The sequence below is a fragment of the Mirounga leonina genome, unplaced genomic scaffold, assembly GCF_011800145.1.
Source record: "Mirounga leonina isolate KUSES-001 unplaced genomic scaffold, KU_Mleo_1.0 Mir_104, whole genome shotgun sequence".
NCBI classification, from domain to species: domain Eukaryota; kingdom Metazoa; phylum Chordata; class Mammalia; order Carnivora; family Phocidae; genus Mirounga; species Mirounga leonina.
The window spans coordinates 5,027,095-5,037,583 of record NW_023270231.1 but is presented as its reverse complement, the minus strand read 5'-3'; the positions used below and the strand labels follow the sequence as shown (position 1 = coordinate 5,037,583).

The following is a 10,489-nucleotide window of genomic DNA, read 5'->3' as shown; positions in this document are numbered from 1 at the left end:
TTCCTCCTCAATGTTGGATACATTTAGTGAACAGGAAGATAACCTTTGGAATCCTGAATGGTCTCCCATTCCACAGTCATAAACATTCCAGTTCTTTACTTCTGGCCCTGAAGCTAATTCCTTTCATGGCGAGGTTGTGGCATTTGGGCATTTTCTTAAGCCTGGCTCCAGGTACTTAACAGTAAGTTTTGCTCCTGACCTTTGCTGTTTTGGGTGAGTTTGGGTGCCTCTAGAAAGTACTTTCTACACTGTGGCTGCTTTTTATTTGAGCAATCTTCCCTACAGCCCCACCCGCAGTTTTTCTCTCTGCTTTTTGTCTTTTTAGTTTGATTCGGTTACCTGTATCTGGCAATGTGGAGCTTTCCCGAAACTGGATTAGCAGCAATATAATAGCAGTAACCCTTTCATTACCAGAGTAATTTTCTTTGCTTGTTTTGAACTTTAGCATTTACAGGCAGCTGCTGTAAAATTCAAAGGTGAAAAAGACATGTGACTTTTTCCTGCTTTTGCAAGTCTGGAGTACTTATTAGTGAGGGTTATAGGACTTTGAAGCCATTTTTTTTTCCCCTTTAAAAAAGGAAATGTGAGAACTGAGGTAACCTCTTCCTCCATTTAAACAAAACACACAAATCCGGTAACAATACTAAAGGAGTATTTTCAAGATTCTGCAATTCACCCTAAAAGAATAAATAAATCCAATTAGAATTTAAGGTTATGTAGATTTTGACTTCTTTGTAATCTGTTTCTGGCCTTACATTTTCTTGCCTGAGTCAGTAGTAAGTTGTTAAAATGGGGAGGAAACCAAGGAATAAGGCTTTGCTATCTTGGGCAGTTTTCTATTCTAGTCATTAGTCATGTGGCCTCTGTAATTTCTCACTTACCAGGCTATAAATATAAAGAGACTCATAAAACTGCCTCTCTAGGATGTAGCAGGCTTGATTATTCTAAAGTAGTCTAAGGCACCAGGATGAAAGGCTGTCTATGGAGAGTTATGAACCCACTTCCCAGAAATTTTTAAAGCTTCATTTCTATAGAGCTATCAAACTGGTGGAAGGGAAGTTCCTCTGAATCTGATAGACTGATGCCTCCAGGAATTACATTTGCTAAATGTAGAGCTTACTTTTACAATTTTAGCAAGATACAAAGGTTGTGAGGAATTGGAGGTTTACCATTTAAAATACAGAGGACAGAGACTTGAATTTCCAAGGAGGGTCCCCAACACAGAAATTTAGATTAAAGTACATTAATTTCTCTTGTAACATGCAAAAGTTGAGGTTTCACAATTTCAGTTTGATCCAGTATAGTTGCAACATTTTACCTACTGGGTGTGTATCTTCTGTGTACAGAAGTCGCTGCCAACATCAAAGGCCAGACTGGTTTCTAGTAGCGACTGGCTCTCCAGGAACTAACCAAAGACCCAGCAAGGAACAGTGTAGGGTTTTGTTTTTTTGTTTGTTTTTTTCCGGGGAGAGGGGGGCAGGTGGGGGTGAGGGATTTGTGGAGATTCCGTGAGGTCCTAGAAAAACTGGGGAATGAATCCCTGCCGAAGCTCAGAAGACTAGCAACATCTTTGTTTTGTTCTGTGCACACACGACGTGCTTCAGGCTTTGTTTTGGGAAGTGGGGAAGTTTCTGCCCTAAAAGATATGTTGACATTTAAATTAAGGTAAGAACGCTGGTCAGTGGGACCCTTGGGAAGGGGGTGTATACACTAATCTCTGTTTTGAAACTTGAACCAAAAGAAACAAATACCATTTAACTTCATACTACAGTAAAAATCTTTGAACAAATTCTTTAAACCAAGGAGCGAAAATTTAAAATTAAAAATAGTGAACATTTTCAATTCATTTATTCATGCATCCACTCACTTATTCAACAGAGGCTTATGGAGCGCCTGTTCTGTGCTAGGCATTGCTGAGCCATCACAGACTTCGTCCCTGACGCCATGGAACGGACAGTCTAGTCCAGTCAGTGAGGGAGTTAAAAAAAATTCTGGCATCATTGCTACTGCGGTTGCACCGAGCGAGGATCAGCCCCTCCAACTCTCCCACGTGGTCCCAGCAGGTGAGTGTGGGTGTGAGCGCCTGTGGCTCCCGGTGTTTGAGGAGTGTGAGAGCACACGTGTGTCAGAATGGCGCGTGTCACAGTGCGCGTGCAGGTGTCGGCGTTGTATGCGTCTCCATAGCTGCCTGAGCCCGGCGGCGTGGGCCGCGGGAGGCGCATGTCTCCCGCCCACGTACTGAGGGAGGCACGGGAACCACCCCGCGGTGCGATTGTGAGTGAGCGCGGGAGCGCGCGCGCGCGGCGGGGTCGAGGGGAGGGGCGCGGCGCACGCAGGCGCAGAGCGCGAGAGCGGACAGCGGCCGCCGCAGCGCGCCGGGGGCGGGAGGAGCGAGCGCAATAGGCCATGGCCGCCGCCGGCTGCTGAGGGGCTCGGCCCGCGAGCGCCTGCCGCCGCGGACGATGGTGACCGCACGGGTCGGGCCGCTGCCGCCGCCGCTGCCGCCGCCTCCCAAGACGCTGCAACCAAGGCCCGGCGCGGAGGAACCGCCGCTGTGAGCCGCGCCATCCCGTCCCCCGCCGCCGCCGCCGCCGCCGCCGGAGGAGAACGGGAAGGCGGGCGAGAGAGCCGGCGAGTTGCGGAGCCCGCCTGCCCGCCGGCGGCACAGCCCTGCCGGGAGGGAGGCCACAACCCGAGGTGACCGAGCCGTCCGCCCCGGCCGGCCTCTTCTCATCCTGTCGCGTCCCCGCCCCCCCCCGCCCCCCGCACATCCTCCCTTCTCCCCTCCCCCACTCCTTTGCCCGCTCCTTCCTCTTCTCCCTCTTCGCCCCGGGGCCAGACAAGAGGGGAGCTCCCTGCCTCGGTTCACCTCCCTCCTTCCTCCCAGCGTCGGCGGTGTCCCCATCCCCTCTTCACCCGTTGCGCCCCCTCCCTTCTAACCGTCTGTCGCTCCAGCGGACCTCCTGGCCCCCCACCGGCCCTCTCCGACTCTGCCTTCCCCTCCCGGGGCCCCGCACAGAGCCCCCTCCCCCAGCTCTCGGGCCTTGTGCGCCGCCTTCCCAACTACTCACCTTCCTGGAGACATTCCTCACCTATCCTGGCATTCCTAAGATGCCCTCTGTCTGAGCTCTGCCCCATCGCCTCCCCAGGACCCCATTTCGAGGCCTTTTCTAAGCCCCTTCCTGAGCTACTCGTTTCCTAGCTGCTCCTTTCCAGCTCTTTTTCTCCAGTTCCACTCCCAACTTTCCGTCCTTTGCGTCTTTGTCCACTTTGCTTCCAAGCTTCCCTCCCATTTTTCTTTTGACTTATCCTTCTTTGGTCTACTCAGCCTCCTCCTCCCTCTTTTTATGCGGTTTAAGGTTGTTTGGGGGTGCGGAAAGGCCTGCCAAGCCATACTTTGAATAGGGGCCCATTTGCTCTGCATCCCATCTGTCAGCCCTGTTTTGCCGTGAGAGCGCTCCCCATCCCTTCCTTTTTGTCCCCATCGCTTCCTCTCTCGTCTGCCATCCCTTCTCCACCCTACTCCTGTTCTGCTTTTTCCACCCGAGACCCTTGCCCTCCCTTTAGGAATGAGTCCCTTTGCTGCTCGGGGATGATGAACTTCGCCCGCGTCTGTCTTTGAAAGCTTTTTGGTGCGTGGCGCCGCGGAGCCAGCACCCTTAGCCAGACAAGAGGGGAGCTCCCTGGCACGGGCCTCTCTACTGGCAGAGTTTTTTGCGAACGTAATCCCCTAGCCCCACGGCGGCCCTGCTGCTGCGCTGCCTGCTTTGCAGCGAGCTTGGTTGGGGTTACTATAGTTCAAACTCAGCTGAGATCAGCAGGCAGGGCGTGTGTGTGTGTGTGTGTGTGTGTGTGTGTGCGCGCGCGCGCGGGGGGGGGGGGGGGGGGGGGGGGGGCGGGGAGAGAGGAAGGGGGCTTTGCAGTGAGAAGGCATCAGAGATTAATGGATGGCTTTGCATCGCAGTCTGCAGTAAACAGGAAACTAGTTTGAAAGGAAAGGAGAGGACTGTGTGTCTTTATTTTTTAAAATACGGACTGTGCCGTTCTACTGAATCTTGAATCATGCCCAAAGGATGAGCTGTCGATGCTGCAGTCGTGACCCAGGCTGAGCGCCCAATGGCAGAGATAGCAGTTTTTATTCCCTCGCTCTGGTCCTTTAAGAGTTGAAAGATGGTCCGGTTATTCAGAGTGGACTCCGTATCTTTGCCACTTTGGAGATACCGAGAAACCACAGAATTGCTAGTAGTTTATGTGGAAATCAGGTACATACAAAGTTAGGTAGCAATAGTGTGGGAGTGGGGGGGATCAGCTATATATAAAACATGTGCCAATGCTTATGTAAGAAGTGCGTTCTCCTCCCGGGTATCTCAGTTTTGGGCTGAGTTTACTTACGATTTTAGCCTCTAGTTTTGCCCTCTAACATTTTCAGGGCTTACCATCCTAACATATGGACAGACAAAAAACCTTTCTTGAGATTGGTTTTAGCGGATGGTAGAATTTTTTTTTTTCCGTTGGATTGGACAAAGAAAACTGATTTTTTTCTTTTGATGGGAGAAAAAGGTGTAGAAACTTCCAGCCTTAAATTTTCTATTGTATTGAATTTAAAATTGGATCATACAGCTTTCTTATTTTTGCTTTTTTTTTTTTTTTTTAAAGGAGTTTATCTAGGAGATGTGAATATCCTTTTTTTTGGTAAGATTGAATTTTCTGTTTCTTTTTCTTAAGGTAATTCTTCAACAGACAAGCCATGACTTTAAAAATGTACATTTTCTGAATTGTTCAGGGTGATTTGTTTGATTTCTTCATATTCAAAACCAAAACACAGTGTTTTCAGGAAAGTGTAGAATGAGACTCCTGTGTTTCCTAACCCACAAATATGAATGGTGAACTGTGCAACGTTATGCTTGTACAGGACAGTACTGTGTAAGTAGTGATTGCTGTTTCCAAGCCTGGGAAAGTCATTTAATGAAATCATTGTGGTGCTGTTTTTGGAAAGGATTTTTTTTAAAGTTGTCCCACTGTGTAAACCATCTTTAATTTTTTTTTTTTTAAAGATTTTATTTATTTATTTGAGAGAGAGAGAATGAGAGACAGAGAGCATGAGAGGGAGGAGGGTCAGAGGGAGAAGCAGACTCCCTGCCGAGCAGGGAGCCCGATGCGGGACTCGATCCTGGGACTCCAGGATCATGACCTGAGCTGAAGGCAGTCGCTTAACCAACTGAGCCACTCAGGCACCCCAACCATCTTTAATTTTGAGTCACATTTAGTTTACATTACTTTCTGAGATGGTTGTTTTGGCATATTACTTTCCCAGTTCTTATAACACTTAAGGAGGAAATATAAAAATCTTTGATGTAGGAGAAAATTTGTGTAACTGTACAGGGCAGGAAATAGCTTATATATTTGGCTGTAGGAGTATCAGGGCTTTAAATTTTCTTTGCTTTCAGTTCCTCTGCTTATTTTTGAGGATTATCTAGTACTGTTTTGATTTTAAGAGAATTTTACGCTTCCTCTGACCTGGAATATGCTCATTAGCTCTGATAATAAATCTCGGAAAAAAATAAATTAGGCTTGAACCAAACATCATAGAAATATAATCTTTTTACCCCAGGAGAGAAATCTCCATTTTTACTTCATGCTTCTAATAGAGTGGCTTGGCAAATGTGAATGAGTTCAGTGATTTTATTTTATTTATTTATTTTTTTAAAGATTTATTTATTAGAGAGAAGGGGAGAAGGGGCAGAGGAAGAGGGAGAGAGAATCTCAAGCAGATTCCCTACTGAGTGGGGAGCCCAGTGCGGGGTCCATGCTAGGCTGGATCTCAGAACCCTGAGATCATGAGCTGAGCCAAAGTTAAGAGTCAGACACTTAAACAACTGAGCCACTCAAGCACCCGATTTTAGTGATTTTAAACAAGATAAATGTTTCCACATTGTGTTGAGATGTTAATTTAGTGTGAGGTGCTGGAGTATAGTATGCGGTATTTACTTGTGATGTGATCACCCTATCATGTGGCCCTTACACTTTAGACAGGTTCAAAATTATAAAGTTGGGGGGGGATTTTTTTTTTTTTTTTTGGTATTTCCACAGCTTTTGTGGGTAGCATTTTAGACTTTTTTAAGTAAGCTCAACATCGACTGCTGGGCTTGAACTCATGACCCTGAAATCAAGACTGAGCTGACATCCTGTTGGATGCTTAACTGACTGAGCCACCCAGGTGCTCCTTGTGGGTAGCATTTTATATTTAGTTTTCCATATATTGAATTTGTTTCCCCCGTGTCCATATACGGGCCAGCTTGCCAATGACTTGCTAAAATATCGCTCACATACAGAAATAGGTGAAATGTTTAGTGAGCAGTAGAGTTGTTACTAAGTGGGCATATTTCATTCTATCCAAGGTCCTCCTTAATTCAGACATTTGAGTCTTGGATTTACTATACAGTAGAATTTGGGGATCAATCTCCGATATTCTTCTGTAATGAGAGCTTTAGGAATTCAGGATTTTCTTTTTATTCTATTTGTGAGGCAGGAATAGTGGTAATTGAGAGGGAATTTGTCCCTTCTGCTAAGGGCCCTCTTTTGTAATAGAGATGATCTTCTGTAAGAATTAGGGAGATTTTTTCCCTCTAGTTGTTCAGATCTTGATTTCTGATGCAGGATTGGTTATTTGTTTAGTTTAAATTTTTTTTCTTTACCCTTTTGAGAGCTACAAAAAATGGTGAAAGTGGGTACATTTAAAAAAAGCAAGACATTAAAAAAGGGGAAGGCTCCAAGTCAGATGAAAGAAATATAGACCACAAGTATTAACTCAGTAGTAGTCCCTACAAAAGCAATAGTGATTTATATTGGATTCTAGAATATGGGAAAAGAGTTACTTTTCCGTTTAGTATAAAGCCTGTCGGTGATGTTACTATCTCAGTCTGTGATGACTTTCGCACGACTGGTGGTTTGTGAGAAAAATCTGTTTATGTACTTTGAAATAAACCAAACTGAGTTATCTGTTTGACCGTAAGTATATTTCCTTAGTTATCTAGATAGCTTAGATGTATTAACACTTTTTACAAAGGAATTTCTTTTTTTAATTCCCAATAATGGATATTTGACATTTGGCAAATAGAAAAAGAAGGGAATAAAAATCACCTTAGCCCTACTATTGAAAGGATGTTAATGTGATATTTTGGTGTATTCTCAGGATTTTTTTTTTAATAATATGAGCTTTGAGAAATTGAGGTTTCTGAATGCTGTAATTTGCAATAAATGTTGATTAGAGTTTTTCTTTTTCAGTGCTTTTTTTCCCATTAGGATACAACATTCAGTTTCGATTCTCTCACAGTATTTTTTCTTATGTAGGAAAATTATTAAAGTGGTCTAGTTCATTAAAGTAATCAGAATTTAGTATTTATTTATGAAAATGTTTATTTTGCATTCTTAGGATATATCACTTCCGAGTAATGGGAATGATATATGATCACTCAGTGATCAATACAATCAGTTTTTCAGTGATTGAGAAACTTATAATAATGGTTTGTCGAGTTGAACTCCTTTTTTTTAAATCCCTCCCCAATGTCTTTTTTTTTTTTTTAACTGAACTAGGAAGCTATGAAAATTAGAGGGTAAAATGGAAATACTGACAAATATTTAACCATAGCATACCAATCTGTCACTGTAATTTTCTTCAGAAATAAATGTTTTCATTTGTCCTGTTATTCTGAAATTACTGCCAAAGCTGGAAAATTTGTTTAGCTTTCTCAGCAAAATTCTTAAAAGGATATTGTCAGAGCCAACAATCCAGAATTATCATTACTCTTAAAATTGTCTTTAACCCACTTCTGTTTGCCTTATTCTCATAATTCTTTGGATTAATTTAAAGCTGTATCATGTAAAGCAGTGTTGCACAGAATTGTCCTTTTAAATAATGGATTGTCCTGGAGATCTTTCATTTCCTTCCCCCCCCCCCTTTTTTTTTTTTATTCTACTCCTACAGCTCATCAACAGCTGAGCAAAGACAGGGGCTGCAGACTCCAAAGCCGGACTTCTTCCTTGTGCCAGCATATCTGTGAATCACAGGAAGAATTTGATAAGCATTATTTCCCCACTTTGAAGGCAGATTATGGGAATTTCAGATGGAGATTTTAACTTTAATGATTGAAGTAAACAATATTGCAAACTATGTTTTCTTTATCTGTATCATGAGTTCTCTGAATTATATCTATATCATATAAATTCAGTACTTCAGTTTTGGTTGTAAGTAATACAGAAAAGGATAGACTGTGAGATGCTGCAAACTGAATGTGTAGTTACCAAATTTTTATTGAATAGCTTAGGTTTTTTTCATATAATAACCACTTAAAATTTGCTCTTTTTAAAGGGCTACATAAATCTCAATTTTATAGGAGTGAATTTTTCCTTTCAAGTTAATTGGACAAAAACTATAGTATTATTAGGGTGTTTTATTGCTAGTGCCTAGAGTTGGAGTTAAGCTTTTTAAAAATAAATTTTGAGGCCTTAACACTTAATCAGATTGGGAAGAACTGAAAGAGTCCATGTGAAAACCCAATACAAGGATTATTTTATGAATACCTGGAAATAGTAGATGTGGCTAAAGAGTTTTATACGTTGTTACATAGTTTTTGTGTAGTTTGTGACAATCCTTTAGCTTCATAAGAGGATATCTAAAAGCTATTTGATGTGACTTAATTTTATATATTATGTCTCCTGAATTTAGGTCTGCTCCAAGAAAAAACATGGCTGCAAAGGAAAAACTGGAAGCAGTGTTAAATGTGGCCCTGAGGGTGCCAAGCATCATGCTGTTGGATGTCCTGTACAGATGGGATGTCAGCTCTTTCTTCCAGCAGATCCAAAGAAGTAGCCTCAGTAACAACCCTCTTTTCCAGTATAAGTATTTGGCTCTTAATATGCATTATGTAGGTAAGTGTCTACATTACCTTTTCTCTTTTTTTTTTTTTTTTTAAGAGAGTGAGAGCACGCGTGGGGGGTGAGGCAGAAGGAGAACGAGAGAGCATCTTAAGCAGGCTCCATACTCAGCACAGGGCTCCATCTCACGACCCTAAGATCGTGACCTGAGCCGAAATCAAGAGTCGGATGCTTAACCCACTGAACCACCAGGCACCCCTACATTACCTTTTCTAATCTTTTAGTGGGCATTCTGAATTATGTCTTTGTAGGCTTTTACATTTGAGTGAAATGAAATTTGGTTACATTGAGATGACAGTGATACAGCCATTGATGAATGTTTAGGAATCTTGTTTGTAGTGTAATTGGTCTTACCACTGCATGAGTTATTAGGGCTAGAGGAAAACAGTGTTGGATTTATTTTACTGGATGAAGCTAGAAAGCAGAAGGAAACATTTTAGATTTTAATATGATAAAATGAAAATAATGAGAACTACCTTTCCAGACATTTGGCCTGTTCTAATTTGTCTGTTTTGGGGTTTGTTAGTAATTCAGAAAGCTTTTTAAATGCAACATTCTTTATTGTTCCAGAACATTAACATCAGTTGAACATAAGGCATTTATTTCAGTTAAATGAAATGTTGGAAATGACATTTATAATATTTTAAAAAAAGACTCCTTGAAATATAATTGATATGATTTGGAGTTAACAGTAAAAGCAATATTGAGAGGTTAAAGAAGTTAAAGTCAAGAAATGCAGGAGGGGTGCCTGGCTGGTTCAGTTAGTAAAGCATGTGACTCTTGATCTCAGGGTTGTTGTAAGTTCGAGCTCCTCCCCCTTGGGTGCAGATTACTTAAAAATAACATCTTAGAAAAAATAAAAGAAAAAAAAAATAAAAAAGAAATACAGGAAGGAAACATAAAAATTTATCTAGAATGAAAGTTAAGATCCTTAATTTTTAGGTTAATTTTTTATTTATATGTAATGATAGCAATAATATATTTTCACTTGACATTGCTATTGTATAACTCAAGATGTGGTTTGAATGATGTACTATAGTGGTTTAATAATATTTTTATTATTAGAATTGCCCGTGCAAGTATATGTTTTATAAAATTGTGAAGGGTCTGTCCTGTTTCTGTGAGATTTATTTTTATCTGTAGAAGGACTTTTTGGGTTCCAGAGCTTAGCCCTGAAAACCCCTTACAGCTCTAAGAGATTCCCAAGTAAGCCATTGTGGGAAGAAGTATGGTATAGTAGAAAAGGCAACACACTAGAAGCAGAACATCTGGGTACAATAAATTCATCTCTCTTAGGTGGCACTACCTTGGGAAATTCTGTGAAATGAGAAGGTTCTTTTTTGCTGCAAAACACTATAATTCTCAGCCCTTTATTAAAGGCTTTGTATGTTAGCCAATTTTTGGAAAATAATTCCAATCTGTTATAGAAGAACAATTCGGTACTTGGCTTAGATGTTTAGCTTAATCAGCAAAGTAATTCACACTGTGGTTTAAAAAAATGTGCTTATCACATATATTATTTCTGAATAGACTGAAATATTTATTTTAAAAGCAG

At 41.8% G+C, this 10,489-nt stretch overlaps 1 protein-coding gene across 3 annotated transcripts in view; it reads left to right on the top strand.

The window, feature by feature from the left end:
• The first annotated feature begins 2,360 nt into the window (after nt 1-2,360).
• The window catches only part of RNF145 (ring finger protein 145), a 54,432-nt gene continuing 46,303 nt past the window's right edge, over nt 2,361-10,489 (top strand). For 2 of the 3 annotated variants that reach the window (XM_035013413.1, XM_035013396.1), the window contains exon 1: nt 7,453-8,928. In XM_035013413.1, the coding sequence (XP_034869304.1) occupies nt 8,709-8,928 (220 nt within the window). In that variant the 5' untranslated portion in view covers nt 7,453-8,708. Of the gene's footprint in view, nt 2,698-7,452; nt 8,929-10,489 lie in introns of those variants that run through there. The other variant, XM_035013404.1, reaches the window with a different exon arrangement.